The sequence below is a fragment of the Sinocyclocheilus grahami genome, unplaced genomic scaffold (assembly GCF_001515645.1).
Source record: "Sinocyclocheilus grahami isolate Dianchi unplaced genomic scaffold, SAMN03320097.WGS_v1.1 scaffold30.1, whole genome shotgun sequence".
In the NCBI taxonomy this organism is placed as follows: domain Eukaryota; kingdom Metazoa; phylum Chordata; class Actinopteri; order Cypriniformes; family Cyprinidae; genus Sinocyclocheilus; species Sinocyclocheilus grahami.
The window spans coordinates 1,638,907-1,657,451 of NW_015505209.1; the positions used below are offsets into that span (position 1 = coordinate 1,638,907).

At 36.1% G+C, this 18,545-nt stretch overlaps 1 protein-coding gene across 7 annotated transcripts in view; it reads left to right on the forward strand.

Annotated features, from left to right (window-relative positions):
- Positions 1–725: 725 nt before the first annotated feature.
- The window catches only part of mical2b (microtubule associated monooxygenase, calponin and LIM domain containing 2b), a 64,813-nt gene continuing 46,993 nt past the window's right edge, over positions 726–18,545 (forward strand). For all 7 annotated transcript variants that reach the window (XM_016258881.1, XM_016258884.1, XM_016258889.1 and 4 more), the window contains exons 1-3: positions 726–911; positions 10,139–10,485; positions 13,240–13,447. In XM_016258881.1, coding sequence (XP_016114367.1) covers positions 10,222–10,485; positions 13,240–13,447 — 472 coding nt within the window. In that variant the 5' untranslated portion in view covers positions 726–911; positions 10,139–10,221. The remainder of the gene's footprint in view (positions 912–10,138; positions 10,486–13,239; positions 13,448–18,545) is intronic.

Sequence of the window (18,545 nt, forward strand, 5' to 3'; positions counted from 1 at the left end):
ACAACATCTCGTTCACCACTCATTCACTGCCTATCCTAATGAAACACCTGTCAGCATGTGTGTGATTAAACCTGCTGCTCGCGCCAGCATAGCTATTCCTCTGGTGTAGGTAAGACAAAATGCACGCTCATCGTATTTATCAAGACTCAACTTTTTATGTAGTACAGTAGCATAATATGAAAAACAGATTTGGCGTAAAGAAGATACACATCTGATGGTCTATGTTCTGGGAGTTTGGTAAAACTAGAGTGAATGATAAAGGAAAGAGACCAGGTGCTGGGAACACGAGGCGTCTAGGACAGTTGGTACAGGGCAGTAAAACATGAGACGCAGTGTGTGTGTGTGTGTGTGTGTGTGTGTGTGTGTGTGTGTGTGTGTGTGTGTGTGTGAGAGAGAGAGATTGAGTGAGTGAGAAAAACAATGGCCGTAGATTAATATTTAGCCTGGACTTATCCTAAACCACTAACGAAACACCGTTTTGCAGGTATAATTCGTTTGAATAGACAGATATGCACCCCCATAACATATTTCACAACACAATTTTTTTTAAAGCATTCTTACACGACCGCTTTCCTAAGCTCAAACCTTCAAGACCGTTTGTCCAGAGAATGAAGTAAAATACAAACGACTGCTAAAAAATTTAACAGTGAGATTCGCCTTCCAAGTTTATCTGAACTTCCCATTGGGCGTCATGGAAAGCGCCGCCTCTAATTATAAAGCGCATAAACAGCCAGTGAGTCGCGAGCGCGACTGATCTCAACGCCCGAGTGGATGGAGTCACAAGATACAAACATTTTTCTTTGTGTGTGATACAAGTTAGAGCTCAGATACGCTATACGGATAATATCAACCGCTGTCAAACAGATTCGGCGGCTGTTGCTGAAGCCGAAAGTCACATTACAGCGGAAAAAGTAAGTTTGCTGATCACTTCATTTGAGCGCGTGTCAGCGCACGAGCTGCTGATATTTAAAGTGATGCGCTATATTGGGCACGCGCTGCGTTGACAGAATAGGCCTGCACTGTTGCCATAAATATGAAAATAACATTGTAATATTAAAACAAATAAATAGGATCGATATTTATGTTGTGGTAATGAATTAAATAAATTATGGCAAGTTTGTATTGGATTTCCACTCGGGTGTTTGATTACATCTTAGTCCGGTTAGTTTCAAAAGTGGTGTAAATAATTTACTGCAGCCTTTGGAGTGTTCGTCAGCTGTCTGGGTTTGGTTTGTAGCTTATCTCTTAGATAATGGCAATACAGCACTAAAGCATGATTTTTGTAATATTATCTGTTGTCTGATATAGTCATTGGCTAAACTGACAACATTCAGTTTTGGGAAATCTATCTGAAGGACCGCCTTAAAGCTATGTGTTGCTGGTCCAACATGGTCTACTATGTAAAAACCTGCTCCAAAACACAGTTACCGAATAGATTTTCCAGGAAAGTCTCTTAAGAGACCAGGTTTGGTCCCTTGTTAGAGCTGTTCTCAGGTAAACAGTTGACGGGTGTGAAGATGCTGAGTAGATGCTTTATGTAACTTGAATAGTTTTGGTCAGACTGGATTACTCATTCTTAGTGTGAATTGCTCAGACTGTAGAGATCACCGGGCATCCAATGTGTCTCAGTTGGTGAATCATTTGCTTGCAGGTGTTTCTTCTCTATTTGTGTGTTCATTTTATTTTGTAATGAACATGTGTAGTGACTTGCACAGATAAATGTGTTCTTATTTTGTAATCCCTGTCTATTACAAGTGTCTATATTCTAAATTTCCAGCAGTGATACTGAAGTGTAACACCCTCTTGTTTTTATATGGGCTTTCCTAATGCAATTTCTGAAATGCACCATAAGGTGTTTGCTTTTTTTGATCTGTGCAATTTCTGTTGAAGATTATGTGGTTGTTTATGAGAGCTTTTGGATATGTTGTCCCTCTGCTGCCTATAGGGCAAAATGATAGTGTTACACAATCTGCTCTTCCTGGAATATGGCGTTGACTTATAAGGGCCATTCTGAGCACAGAGAAAGACAGAAATACACTAGAACTATGGCGTTGCTCTTTAAAATGGATTTCTGATTAATTGACCACAGCTTCACTACAGGCATGAGGAAAGATGTGCAGAGAAGTTGCAATTGTGAGAAATGAAGATGCAAATGTGGAAAATGAGAAAACAAATATGAGAAATGGTTAACATAAGAAATTATGAGAAATGAAGCAAATTTGAAAGTGTTAGAAATAAAGAAGAGAATGTGAGGGGGAAGCAAATATGAGCATTAAGCACAATTTTGAGAAATAAAGTCACAATTGTCAAAGTTGCATTTGTGAGAAAGTTGCAATTGAGAGATCGTTACATATATGATAAATAGTGAGAAATAAAGTTGCAATTGTCAAAGTCGCAATTATAAGATTTACATTTAGTCATTTAACAGATGCTTTTATCCAAAGCGACTTACAAATGATGACAATAGTTACGGCAATAAGGAATAAAGTTGCAATTTTACGAAGCAAATTGCAATTGTGAGAGAGTTGCAAATGTTGAAAGCTAAAGAAGCAAATCTGAGAAATAAAAAAATGTGCGAAATAGAATTGTGAGAGATAGTCGCAACTGTGAGAAATAGTTGCAATTGTAAAAAATAATGTTGCAGTTGTCAGAAGTGAAGTCGCAATTGTGAGAAAGTTACAGTTATCATCAATAAAGTCACTATTGTGAGATATAAAGTAACAACTGTGAAATATGAAGCTGCACAGAACTTCATGAGGTGGAAATGACAAACAAAAGGGCCAACACAAATGCTGTCGGAGCCTTTCCGAGCCTTTTAGGTTATTCCCAGTATTTTGTGATTTAAAAAAAAAAAAAATGACTCTCAGTGGAAGTTCAGTTAAAAATGGCTTGACTCCAATTATCCACAGATGTGAATGCTGAAAGTTTATCTGCTGCACTCTGGAGTCCATCTCAAAATAACACAACCAGTCCATTCCTTTTGGACTGCCGTGATCCTCTCATACGTTTCTTGTGGGTAGTATATCACAATATGACACGCACAGAAAAATACAAGCTTTTTTGTGGAATTGCATACATTCTTCTGTTGGATTCTATTTCACATTCCCTCCAATTTGCAACACTGATTCGCTTAAGGTGAACGCAGGGCTGTTCATGCTAAAGCAACCCTACCGGCTGGTCGATCAGACTCCAGCTGGTTCATGTGGAAGCAATAATGCTTCTCATAGTGGTTTGTAGTTTTTCACGACCCATCTTAGAAAAACATCTGGACACCTGTATTTATAGAGTTGCTTCATGGTGTTATATGATATCTTCAGAGGATTGATACTAAAAGCGTTGAACGGTTTATATTAATACCCAGATGACTGGCTCCGTTATTTTAATTAACCACAGATATGTAGTTTTGCATGTCATGATAAGATGCGTGTTAAATATCGCATGCGATTTATCGTGCAGCCGTAGTTTAAAGTCTTTAACTTCCTCCTCCATATTTCCTTTATAATCCTTCCTTCTGTTCCCAGTAGGTTAGAGGAAGTGGAAAGTTGTGGGTTTGTTATCGTAAGGATCACATCATCCACACAACAGGATCAGTTAAAGATGCTGCCAGAAATCTTGATGTCTGCAGGGTACAGTATCTGACAGAATCTTAGAAGAAGAAGAGGACAAAAAGTGCAAGAGTTCTTAAGTCATATTTATGGAAAGATGAATCTGTTTTAAAAGTTTAAGCAAACTCAACTACCCCAGGACTTCATTAGCCTACTGCTGAGGCTTTGAACCTACTGTACATTGCTGTACGGCTATAGAATCACACCATGGTAGAACTTGAAACTTGAGACCTGTCTATTCTGAGCAGGAACCACCAGAATGTTCCTCCATGTTGTAAGGGTGCCCATGTCCGCCTCGGAGTGAAAATTAAAATGAGTAAAAGTCTGTTCTCATCAAGAACAATAACCATTCTGTTTATTCTAAGCACACCCTGCAGTTTTGTCATCTTTAAAGCATGATAGTTTCTGATTGGCTGTCAGTGTTTTTATTGTTTATCAGCTGGAAAAAATCATTTTAAAAGTGATTCCAACAGTTCAAAGAATGAATTTCTTTGTGTCATTTATAATTATAGTTGATGTGTGGACTTTCCTATTCCAATAGAATTAGAATGATAAAACTTTATAGTTATCGTTATCATTCTTGGTGTGAACTGGCATTAAATGTAGAAAATTTTAAAAGAAATATAAAGTCATATAAAAAGTCACATTGAGGGATTATCACCCAAGTCAAAAATACAATGTAAAAGTAACAATTGAAAGTCGCAATCACAAGAAAAGCCGCTAACGAAGTCACAATTCTGAGAAACAGATTCACAATTACAAGAAACAAAGTTGCAATTGCGAGAAACGCAGTTGGAATTGTGTGATGTAATGTTGCGCAATCAATTGTGAGAAATAAAGTCGCAGTCATGAGAATTGGCAATAACGCAAACCGAATCGCAATTATGAGAACTGAAGTACGAATTGTGAGAAAGTCGTACAGTAATTGTGAGATGTAAAGTAGTGATAATGAGAAAGTCAATTAACTTTAAAAAAAAAATGTTCAGGCAGAAATGGGCTTTCATAACATTAATACTGCAATATAGCCAGATTTAAAGTGCAAGCTGCTTTTAGTTGATGCATCATTTTCTTTCAAATTTCTTAAAAATTTCCAAATGCAAAATGCAGCCTACTGTGTCATTATAGCATATTTTCTTACCCTACAGAGTATTCAGACTTTGTTCATACATCAGTTTTCCTCTGAAAATCTCAATGTAAACGCCTCACAATGCATCTTTGCAAATCTTTGTTTTGCACAACAACACACAGTATTTAGCAGTTATATATCTAGTGGGAATATTCGACCTGCTGTTGATTTTGATGACTTTAGGGATTCCTGGTTGCACGTGGGTGTTGCCCAGTTCGCTGTCACTCGAGCAAATCTCTACTAAACACATTACTCTAGAGAACTCATTACGGGTTTGACCTACATCTTCCCCTTCATTTTGCCCTAACGTATGATAAGTTGTGCCATTTTGCGGCTTGCAGAATTTGTTGGAACAAGAGTGATTGTATATCATTCTCAGGAACCATGATCCCAAAATAGCTGATTTTGCCTCTTATGAGCTATATTTAAGTTAAGAGCTATATTGTGCAATTCTAAAAAGTGTTAACATTTTAGCATTTATGTGATCCAGAGGGGCTGCTTTGAATTCTTTGTCCACCACAAAGCAGTAAAAAGTGCACAAACAGGAAGGACTTGGACCTCATACAAGAAAATCTAGAAAATCACACATAGCAATTTTTATTAGAGATGCACCGATCGATCGGCCAGGGATCGGAATCGGCCGATTTTCCTCATGATCAGCCCGGATCAGTGATCGGCCGGTCAGTCTCACTTCTCTCCGATTCCGAGCCGTTATGTTTTGTTACCAGCGGCACAGGCAATAACGTCAGCCGCGCATTCTCGCTCTTCTCTCCGACGACCCCTTCTCTCTCACATACGTCTCATTCGCTCCGGTTAAATAGTGCTTGTATTGCGCATTATTTTAGTCATTCCAGCAGGTTTTGCGCTTACACCAAACGCGCGCGCACCACCACTGATCTATATTAGTGGAGAGCACAATCCGCGCTCAGTCTCGAACAGCTTGTGAGCCACAAATACCAAAATGAGTGGCTAAAATGCCCGTTTTGGCGAGTATCCAGTTAAACACCGTCAGTTTTAGAACGTTGAATAGTTGAGAAAGAGAACGCATGTAGTGTAACAGTATATTGGGTCCGTGGATAAACTCTTAAATGACTGCAGTCCAATATTCCTGCTGCTGTCTCATGTTAATCAAAGAACAAATGACAAAGAAAATAATTTTTTGCTCTTGACTGAATACGTTTTAGAACTTTAATGGTAAGCATTAATCTGTATTTAATTTTTACAGTGAAGACTACAGAAATTGAAGTAATCAAATGTAAAATAACCCTGGATGTGTTATTTTACATTTGATTACTTTAATTTCTGTAGTATTTCTTAACTGAATAAAAACTTAACATGAAAAACTTGGTTTTGTAGCTCTCTTTATTCTATTGCATTTATTTGTGCTGTTGTTTGCAATTTTTAAAAATTTGTTCTTATTTTATTACTGACTTTTTACTTGTTTTTTTTTATGAAAATAAAACTTTGCGTTGAAGAAAAGTAGATTTTTGTTTGTATATGCTGTCAATTATAGTTCTTGGAAAGAAAATCGGAAAAAATCGGTATCGGCAGATCACACTAACAAAAAAATCAGAAATCGGCCAAGAAAATTGCAATCGGTGCATCTCTAATTTTTATGAACCTTTATTTCTGACAAATAGGAAAATAATACTTTTTATGCACTTTTGACTGTTGGAAAAAATCATTGGGTATAAGTGTCCCTGTAAGGAAATACCATTTCAGACTCCTGTTTGATTTGCTTTATTTCTCAGGTGTTCTTGAAGTATGCAAGCATGTAAAAATTCTTTCATACCTCTTGTGCAGGAATACCAGTTACACTTTAAATTGTGAAACATCTTTGTTTTAAGTAGAGATGCACCATTACCATTACTGTTTTTAGAGATTGACCAATACCAATAAATTTAAATAATCTGTAAATTGATCATGTTACCAATATATTATTTCAACTTGATGTGTTTTGCCATTACCACCAAACCCAATCTATTGTATATGTCCAAAAAAAGCTTTCCCCGGTCCTATATTGCTTCACTCTACAGTTGATGCCATCAGCTACGCATTGTTTGTTTCTTATAGGTCAGCTGGCTAACAATTACCAACGTCAACTCAACCAGTGTAACCAAACTCTCCAAGGCAGCAGCATTGCTCTCCAGTTACTTTTGTTTGCCTGTACTGTAATAGTCTTTTACTTCAGGCAGTAAACTACTAATGCATATTGACTCAGTAGGGTGTACTTTCCCTACAAGCATTAATGACTGCTTGTTTTCAACACTGAATAAAATAAGAAATGTTTCTTGATCAGCAAATCAGCATATTAGAATGATTTCTGAAGGATCATGTGACACTGAAGGCTGGAGTAATGATGCTGAAAATTCAGCTTTGCCATCACAGAAATAAATTTACCTTTTAAAATAGTCAAATAGAAAAGTTATTTTGAATTGTAGTAATATTTTACAGTATTACTGTTTTTATTGTTTTTATCAAATAAATGCAGCCTTGGTGGACAATAGTAGAGAAGATCAATTCCCGTTTGTGTACTCCTGTAGGTCACATGAATAATATTAGTGATAAAGGAATGTTGGCTTTTAGGAATTCCAGTTTGAAGTGGTTTGACGTTTGTTTCTGCTGAATCCAGTGTGACACAGTTGAACCCTTTGATGGTTTCTCAAAGCTGAAGCTCCCGCAAAAAGATCAGTCTAGTCCTTATGCTGAAAGACTGCAGGTCTGAGCTGTCGCAGTCAATTTGCTTGGCGATCACTGTGACATTATCATATGCTAGTCTTCAATGACTATTAATGATAGACAGGATGGGCAAATGTGCATGATCCTGTTGAAAAATATCTTTGAAGGCAATGCCAAAGGGTGTTAACTTGAATTCCACTGCTTGCAGTTGTGCCATCTGTCGAGTGGCTGTTCCTAGAGACACAATTTGATTTGTAGCTTCTAAATGAGGCCCGTCTTGCTGTTTTTCTTATGATTTTCTGCCAGGGCAACTTTCCTGGCACGTCTTGCTTCAAGAAATATCCCCTACTGCCTTTTTAGCACAGTTAAATTTAGCAATGGGAACTTTCCCACACTGCACTGGCTGCATTGACCATTGGTGACATGTAAAATCTCACTGCTCTCGTTGGTCCTTGGAGAATTCAAGGACTGTGAATTTGGGTCATGGTATATTTTTATGTGTTTTTGATGGAAGAGGACCAGTGAAAATGGTAATAAACCGTGGACGTGGCTGCACAAATGAATCAGGAGAGAGCAGCTAATGCCACCCTGCAGATAATGAGAAGGTCTTGCCAGCTGTCAGATTTGATTAGGCTGCTGAGACTCAAGTGACCCTCAGGAGTGTTAATGGAGAGAAAGATGCAGGACTGCTATTGGGCTCAAGCTTTCGACAAGTCTGCTCACTCGTTCAGATGACCGCCGACACGCATTCAAATCATTCACATATCACTCCGCTCTGGTTTCACTCCCAAATCAACTCTTTGTTTGCAAATGGAAGACGAATTGATTTCCTCAACCCATTCATCTGAAGGACTAGGGGTGTGCGATATTGACAAAATAATATCTCTATTTTCTGGGATTTTATCGATAACGATAATTAGACGATATTTTGCGGAGTGTGTTATTGTGCTGGTACCTTAAGGACTGCCAAAGACAGCGGACTCCTAATGTTTTTAATATTCTTCATATTCTGTGTGGTGGTCAGTTCATACTGATAGAAATTAATCTTTTCCAATAAGTTTAAACTGATTTGTATATTTTATGGGCATTTTTACCTTTATAAAGCCATTTTTTCTAAAAGTGTCCATTATATTTTGAGTCAAAGTCTTACATTTAATCAGGGAATTAGAATAAGACATTTGGGCTGTTACCAAGCAAATGAAATCAACACAGAAGCTGCATCTGAAGTGGCATTTAGATGTATTTACACACATGTATTTTGTTTAATGCAAGACATGAATGCATTTAACCTGCAATTACAAATGCATAAATAATGTTTTGATATATTAAACATAAAACGTTGAATACTGATATTTGAAATGATTTAAAACATGAAAAAATCTAAAAACTAAAAAAAAAGCCGAAATTTGAAATTAAAACCGCCAGCAGGTGGCAGCAAATCACTCTTAATAAGTGAGTCATTGGGATTGACCCGAATCATTTAAACGGTTGATTCATTCAAGAACGAAACACCGTCATGTTGCTCAGACACAATACAGCACTGTGGCAGACGATATATATCGCACACCCCTATGAAGGACGCATTGAGAAATGCATGATAATGATGTTCCAAACCTATTTACACTCTTCTTCTGAGAAATTTTTGAAGAATGTGCTGGCAGCTCTTTGTGTATGAAAATATTTTCTGGCTCACAGGTTGTCTACAACTGGGCCAATCTTGGTGTCCTGATTCTCGTTAAACATTCCTTTGTTCTGTCCCATTTGCTCTGCATGCATTAATCCTATCAAGCACTTGACTTTGAGTTAACGTGACTCTTCTGGCCTATTTTACAGCACATGACAAGTGTTTTTGTGTCACTCAGCTGAAAAACTTTACCAGAAGTACTTCAGGACAGAATGCACTTTTTTACGTTTTTACCAAGGCATTGTCTGTTGATCCAGATTGACATGTACATTGCTATTAGGTATTTGTACGGATGGTTGACTTTGTCCAGCTTTTGACTAGTATTTTATTTTATTTGTGTTTTGGTTTTATTTTGTAATTTTTATTATTTATTTTATTTTATTATTATTTTATTCCAAATATATTCTCCTGGCATGGGACACCACATTTCCAAAATATATAAAAAACAACCCAACAAAATTAAATAATTTTTTGTAATTGTCAAAGCAAATTGTTAAAATTATCAGGATAAAAAATACTTTTATTAAGTTGATGGTTTACTTTTATGTATTTGTATTATTTATGTACCTGTTTTACTTTTACTGTATTTTTTTTGTACTTTTTATTTTTTATTATTTAGTACTATTTATTGTTTATTGTATTTAGTTTTATGCATTATACCAAATTATTTGGTAAACGTAATGTTTTTTTTTATCATTTAAATTTTCACAATTTATTCTCTGTTTAAATTGCCCTGCTTTTTATGAAATTATGTAGATGTGTAGGCTATATCCCTAATTCTTATAAGGACAGTGCCGTTTTATTGATATAATTGACCTTTATATACAAACAGCACTGACGGGCTGCAATCAGAGCCCTAAAGCAATAAATGAATTTACACAATGTGAACTGCCTATCATTTTTAGTCATTTCACCGCACTGTATACCCATATATAGGATGTTTTTTTTCCACATATGGATGGTTGATTGCAAATCATGAAATTTATGGCACTTTGGTCCCAGTGTAAAAACAAATAAAGCCCTCTCTTCCTTTTCTTTCCCCAGTCTTGAAAAGGAATGCCAGCACCAACCAACCCCTGACTGAACCCCCTGTCCACAGAGGGAAAGAGTGAGTTAAATTAGGAAGGATGGGGGAGATGGAGGAAGAGCGTACATCTCAGGCCGGCCAGCTGTTTGAGAACTTTGTGCAGGCCACTACCTGTAAAGGCACCCTGCAGGCCTTCAGCGTCCTCTGCAGGCAGCTGGAGCTGAACCCCTCCGACCACAGAGGCTTTTACAGCAGCCTGAAAGCTGCCATCACCTACTGGAAGGCCAAAGGCCTCTGGGGGAAACTGGACAAGAGAGCAAGCCACAAGGAGTACAGTAAGGGCAAAGCCTGCGTGGACACCAGAGTAAGTCTGTAGAGCTCTAGACATGTACTTAAAATCTCACACTTCTTAGAGGAAACAAAAATCTTTAAAGGTGCTTTGAAAGCTCACTTGGAGATTTTAATTGATGATCTTATGTTGTATAAGATGACAAACTTGTTAGTTGTACATTTATGGGATTCTTTGGCTAAAAATGTCACTATTTGCTGCATAACTAAAGATAATTTAAATGGCACCAACAACAACTCATTTTCATATCCATATTTGTTAGTCAAATCACTTTTTCCTGATAAAAATGGCTGAGATCACTGTTGCGATGACTGTTTTGGCATTGCATCTTGTGTTCTTTCTATTTATAAAAGGAAACGGGAAATGAGGATCAGCATCATTTAGTTTTAGCCATTTTTCCACTGCATTTAGCCATTTTTCCACTGCAGTCGACCGTTTGACTGAAGGGTCAAAGGTTATGAGGTTAGGGTTTTTGTCTATCTAGAGCTCATTTAGAATAGATTTTACCTCTAGAGATGGCCTAAAATGCTTGCGTTTAAGAGATCCAAATCGTCATGTTAGCATTAGCAATGGTTTGACTGTAAAAATACGCCACTGAAATCCCATACAAATGATTTTCTCATCAGAGTGATCCCGTAATGTTGCTTTAACTCATGAGAATGGCATGATCTCAATGTTGGAGTGCCGTACCATGCTAATCTGGGCTTACTTTTTGTGGAGGCTGCATGCTAGCAAGTGTTTGGGCTGGTATTATTGTGTTAGCTTGGGAAAATAAGTCGTCTTTGTTTAACTCTAAGCTCAGGGTTACTGTCAAAATCTGCTATGCATTAACTAGACCACTGTGTTATTGTGTAGATGTTTGTGAGCACTGCGCATTCAATGGAAGAGTCAGTCTCAGGTCACTTGATTTAGCAGACGTATTGAGATTGTGCTTTGTGCATTTTGCATAGTGGTTTTGCCTGTGGACTTATTGACCTCATTTGAGCTCGATAAGGTGTTGAAATAATTGGAAACCTTTAAGGAATATTTGTTTTGCAGTTAAGTGTCAGTTTAAGAGGATTAAAAGCTAATCTCTAGGGCTTTAGCTATGTATTTCTAGTGTTTTAACTCGGTCTATGCTACGATTGCTGTTATTTTTGTTGTGGAGCAAGTCGTAGTTTGTTTGCATAGGTTTGCATTGTGTGCTTAAGGTTTATCTCGCACAAATTTGTTGACTTATTTCACAACAACAGTATTAAAGGAATAGTTCACCCAAAAATGGAAGCTCTGAATGAATGAATAAATTAGTTTCTTCCATTCTTGAAAGACAGTAAGATTAATCCTAAAGCTTGGCTTTTGAATGCAGGTCAGTATTGCTCTGGCACAGAAACGCCTTTCTAAATGTCTTCAAAAGTAGTAATATAAAGAGACAGAAGCCTACAGTGGTGTCTGAAGCTGAGAGTAGCACTTTCTCCAGGGATCATGTCTGGAACAGGAAGTGTAGGCATACTGACTCATCTTACAGGAAGTTGGGATCATCAGTCAAACACAAGATAAAGAATGATGGCAGAAATTGTGGTTCCTGTAAAAGCAGTTTGGTTGGTTGCACAAAACTAAAGTTGTTCATGTGCAAAGGAGAACATAAGATTCCTGAATTGTTGAATTGGAAAAATTAATTCCTCTTAAAGGGGTAGAAAATTCTGTCATTAATTACTTACCCTCATGTCGTTCCAAACCCGTAAGACCATCGTTCATCTTCAGAACACAAATTAAGTTATGAAATCCAAGAGCTTTCTGACCCTGACCCAACACAACTACCACGTTCAAGGCCCAAAAAGGTATAAGGACATTGTTAAAATGGTCCATGTGACATCAGTGGTTCAACCTTAATGTTATGAAGCTACGAGAATACTTTTTGTGTAAAAATAAAACAAATATAATGACTTTATTCAACAATTTCTTCTCTTCTTTGTCTGTCGAAGCTGGGCCTTGAACATTTCAGTTGCATTGCCGTCTATGCAGGGTCAGAAAGCTCTCGGATTTAATTAAAAATGTCTTAATTTGTGTCCCGAAGATGAACGAAGGTCTTACAGGTTTGGAACGACATGAGGTTGAGTAATCGATGACAGAATTTTCATTTTTGGGTGAACTATTCCTTTAAATATATGAATTGCATATTTAAGCTTAAAGAGTTTTATAAATGCACCTTGTTCAAACACCTCTAATGTGAAAATGATTGCCATATGTGGACATAAATGGTCAAACTATTACATTTCCCAAAGCCAAAACTTTGAAACTGTCTTTCCATCTAAACACCACCAGGTTAGTGCAGCAATTCATTTTGTTCAATATTGTCTTCTCTTGCCATCTAATGACAGGTAATAAAAGTGTGATTAAAGGGTTTTTGCCATTTTATGACCACATTTGAACCAGCCTTTTATGGATATGTGAGTTTGTACACCATATTAGGTCAAGTAAACCGTAACACTTTCTTAGAAACTACAGTCATAATCCCTGCTTTGTTGAGAGAGACAAGTAGAGACGTCACCCAGTCCTGGCTTGTGTTTGAACTTGCTTGGATTGGGTTTAAAGTGACAAGTGGGTAGGTGAAATCATACCATTTGATTGTGCCAGAAGAATGGAAATGCACAAATTGGTTTTGATTGGTCAGGAAGTTGACGTGTTTGGAGTGAGTCTTTGCTTCCACTTGTAGACGCTCTCCATAAAAATGCCCAACAGTGTCATTTAAATAAGTTCTTTAAATAATGCCAAACTTGTTTGTTTCCACAGTGTCTCATCATTGGTGGCGGCCCCTGTGGATTTCGGACTGCCATAGAGCTGGCTTTGCTCGGTGCCAAGGTGGTGGTGATCGAAAAAAGAGACACCTTCTCCAGGAACAATGTCCTGCACCTTTGGCCTTACACCATCCAAGACCTCAGGGACCTTGGAGCCAAGAAGTTCTATGGAAAGTTCTGTGCTGGATCTATAGACCACATCAGTAGGTCGAATCTGTTTTCATACTAACCAGAAACCAAAATTTTCACTGATATGCCTTCTAGTCATTGAGGGATACCATAACAGGAAAACAAGATATGGTTTCATCAGATGTTGCAATCACATGCAGGAATTTGCGCATGAGCTTGATGAGAATTTTTTTTTTTTGACACACTGATGTTCTTTTTCTTTCATGCTCTGCCAACTGAACCTATTGTAAGTCTGATATGTTCCTCTTTATGGTCCCTGAGATAGGACCAGTCCAACCCAACCAAAAGAGATTAGAGTAGAGTAGCTGGGATTATGCAAATGTCTTTTTCCATGCTTATCTCTTTAAAAATACTGGCTGCTGTCTGATCGTTTAAGTTCATGCTGCACAATGTGTGTATGCATACATGTAGAGCTGCACGGTTCTGGATAATTTGGGATAATTTTTTATTTGTTTCAAATAGAGATCACGATTCTCCCACGATTCTGAACTAAACAAAATGATGTGTGGCAAAATATTATTGCTGCATTCTATTTAAACGCGTTTCATTAATTTGAATGAATTATTAAACATTTTAATATACACTACCGGTCAAAAGATTTTGAACAGTAAGATTTTTAATGTTTTTTTAAAGAATTCTCTTCTGCTCACCAAGCGTGCATTTATTTGATACAAAATACAGCAAAAGCAGTAATACTGTGAAATATTTTTACTATTTAAAATAACCGCTTTCTATTGGAATACATTTTAAAATGTAATTTATTCCTGTGATCAAAGCTGAATTTTCAGCATCATTACTCCAGTCACATGATCCCTCAGAAATCATTCTAATATGCTGATTTGCTGTTCAATAAACATTTTATTATTATTATCAATATTTAAAACACTGAGTAAATTTTTTCAGGATTCTTTGATGAATAGAAAGATCAGCATTCATCTGAAATAAAAAGCTTTTGTAACATTATACACTCTACCATTCAAAAGCTTGGAGTCAGTATTTTTTTGGGGGGGGGGGGGGGGGGGGGGGTTATATAAATTTAATACTTTTATTTAGCAAGGATCCTTTAAATTTATCAAAAGTGAAGATAAAGACATTTAAAATGTTACAAAAGATTTCTATTTCAGATAAATGTTGCTTTGAAATCACAGGAATAAATTACATTTTAAAAAATATTCAAATAGAAAGTTATTTTAAATCATAAAAATATTTCACAATTTTTATGTTTTTGCTGTACTTTAGATCAAATAAATGCAGGCTTGGTGAGCAGAAGAGACTTCTTTTAAAAAAAACATAAAAAATATTACCGTTCAAAAACTTTTGACTGGTAGTGTATATGAATTTAAAATATAATATATTTAATACACCAATTTAATATTACAATTATGAAAGTTATTTGAATCAATGATTCAACGACTCACTCATAAACCTACTGGATGAATCAGCATTTTTGAATGATTCTCTTGAATGATTCATTCAATTATGCATTTTTTTAAAGTCACTTTTCTCCACCTAGTTGCGAAACAATGCAATCGACACAAACTTTATGTGGCAGTTACTTTCAAACACAGATTTGCTCTATTTTGGTCGCGCTACCATAGACCTCGATGTTTATATCTGAATTACAAACTTTCATCCCAGTATTTCTGGGATAATATGAATGACTGTACGACAGAAATAATACTGTGTAGTTGAACAGACTGTTTGTGAAGCTGTTTCTTAACCAAACATGGTAACTGCTCTCTGTGTGTCAGCGGCAGTGCGAACGCAGATTTGAATGATCCGGTAAGACTTTGTCAGAGGTTTAATAGAAACGGGAGAATCGTTGTCATTTCGAAATTAGATCGTGTGGTTGTCTGAATCGAGATCGCGATCTTTTAACGATTAATTGTGGAGCTCTACATACATGCCTAAAATTTTGAACTGATAACTTGTGACTTTGAGAGTCAGCTGTTTATGAATCAGACTGCATTGGTTACGCTGTATGATTTTGCAAGCAGCCATTAAGACAGCGCAACAGTAATGTTTTTTATGCATTCATTTATTTTTGTCCTTTTTGTCTTGTTCTGTGTTTTTTTTATTTTATTATTATATTCTGTGCTTTTGTTTTGTTCTGTGCAGTCTCCAGTTTTTTTTTATCTCCTCACATTTGATGTCAACCTCACAAACACTATATCAACTAGGCATATGACGGTATGAAATTTTCATGTTGCCATTCATTGCTAATGCTTTTATCTCGGATTACAATATTATCACGGTATTGAAATTTAGTTGCAAAAAAAGTGTTGTCATAAACTATAACCGGTTTAATAACTTTTTTCTTATAACAAAAATAACTGAACATTTACATACAATAAAGTAATACACAAAAATGTATAAAGTTAAAAATTTCACACAGATTAAAGTGCAAAATAATTATAAAGACCAAAAAGTAACAAGGTTATTATAGTTTTTAAATTAGTTTTATTTTAATATTGTTTTCAAATTTGCTATACAATTCAGTTTAGTTTTAATTAGTTTAATATTGTTGTTAGTTTTAGTTTAGTTTTTATTTTGTGAACACGTTTTTATAACGTTTTAGTTTCAGTTTTAATTAAAGTTTAGCAGAATTAACAGATCACTTTCAGAGCGCAGCCAAAGAAAGACTTAGGCATAAGTCTTAGTGATGCAAATGTCTAGCGACACAAAACGCATGCTGAGATTGATTAAATGGTAAAAGTATACAAATATACGCCAAAATGAAGCAGTCAAGCCTTTTTACTAAATAAATCTACACAAGCTGTGATTAATGTCATATCTAATGATGTGTATTGAGATATTTAATATGACTATAAATGTAGCCTAATTTGGTTATGATGGTTAGATGTCTTTTTTCTTTTTTAACAATCATAATATATTGTAACTGTCGTGTCTTGCTCACTTTTCCGTGAACAACTGCGTGCAAATCATAACTGGGACTAATGAAATTCAATAATAACGGCAATCGCATTTAACAGTAAAGGCTCATATTTGAATGTTCTTTTCATTTATTAAGAATTATAAGCGTGTTTATGATGTGATTTAGCCTATGCACATTTGTCCGAAAGCCTGGCAGAGTGATCACAAGATGCTATGCTAAAGTTTTGTATTGTTTTCAGAAAGGATGCACGTTCTCTGCTTTTTTTCTTTTAATTATTACGTTGCGCTGCGTGTCTGTTTTTCTTCAAAGCACCAACTTTGCCTAATTTTGGTTTGACTGCTTGTGTTACATGAGAAAATTAATAATTTTGCCTACCTGATGTAATAGATTTAATGCGGGTTCGGGTCGCAACTTGCGGTCTTTGTCAAATGGGTCTGGTACAGAATTAAATTAGTGCTGCTGTCGAATAACGGGTCGAGTGTTCTGTTAAGTACTGCTGGTGCACGTTTACCAAACAGGACCCGTGCAGGACTCTGCTTTAAACTGCTTTGCGTCTCTCCGTCAGATAACCTCACATGCGCGACAGGTATTTCCCTAAACCGCCGGCGCCACACAGCTCATATATTTTTCCGCCAAGGGGTGAGAACGTAATGATTACGAAAACGATTATTTATTTTTGATCATTATTATTTTATTTCAGTTAGTTTTTCAATAACTGTTGTTAGTTTCGTTTCGTTTTAGTTTGAATTTTGTCATTTTTATTTTATTTCAGTTTATGAAATTGTTTTTTCATCAATCGTTTTCGTCTTAGTTTTCGTTTACGAAAATAACCTTGATAAGTAACACTTTACAATATGATCTAATTAGTTAACCTTAGTTAATGCATTAACCATTAATAATGAGCAATAGCTATATTTGCTACTGAAGTTATTAATCTTTGTTAAAAAATATATAACTGTTCATTAAATAACACAGTTGCACCTTCTGATTTTAACAACGTGTTATTAAATATTGAAATTACCTAAATTATTCTAAACATTCATTAATCTTTTCATTGGCAGTTTAACTAATGAATTAACTAATGTTAATTAATAGAGCCTTAATGTAGCCTAAAGTGACCAAACAATAAAGAATCAAAACATTTTCAAACAATATTTAGGGCATGTTGTATTCCAGCTTAAAATGTAAAAAAACATTTGAAAATAAATGGCCTATTAACTCTAAATATTTAAGTATTTGGTGCTGTGATGAACACCACTGCGAATACAAAAATCTGAATGGCTGTTTAAACCATAGATATGTACAATTGGTTCTAATTGTACAATTGGCTATCTATGGTTTAAATACATTTTTCAAATTCATTTTTAGAAAGTAGTGCAGATGCTTAGTTTACTACGGAGCCCCTAAAGGGACATGGTGGTGGAAAAAAAATTTGGGGTGGGAGTAAATTTGTTTTTTTTGCGTTCCCTTGCAAAACTTTTGCGTCCTCTCGCAAAACCATTTGAGTTTGGACAAACACTTCCTGTTTACTGCACAGCTTGTAAGTTAGTGGTTCATACAGCTCGTACGTTCACAATGGAGCGGTTCATAGAGTTTTATTTTAAACTTGGAATCAAGTTCAAATACAGTCAGCTTTGCCTATAGTTTAAGGCATGGTTTTGGGACACTCTAAAATGCTTAATGTGGCTTAATGTACTATAACAGTGACATTGGAGACCCAATTCGGTATTAGTAAATACTATTAATAACAATTGTAATATTAATAACTTATTAATAGCATTACTATCAGTAAAGCAGATAGCCATGAATGCAACGTTAAGCTTTTTCTCCCCCATAGAAAACCGTTTTCAACCTTTTAGGACATGCACCCCCGACCCCCCCCACCCAAGTTTGTCTAATTTCACTCGCGTCCCCCCAACAGCCCCCCCCCCCTTTACTGTATTCACACCGAATTACTTTTATTAACATCAACATAATGTAAATATCCATTAAAGCTATTAAAGCAGCGAAATATTTTTCTTTTGCTCTTTTTGATTAACATTTATATAGGAAATGCACGGATCCGTTATACTGATGTACATCTGATATTTTCTTTATTGTTTACGTTCACTTAAAACAACCGACTGTGCTTACAAGGATACTTGTCAAGACCTGTCACCTGCTTTCTGAGAAGGCTATCTGTGCACTTCATATGTGTGCGCTGTGCGCATAGAAAC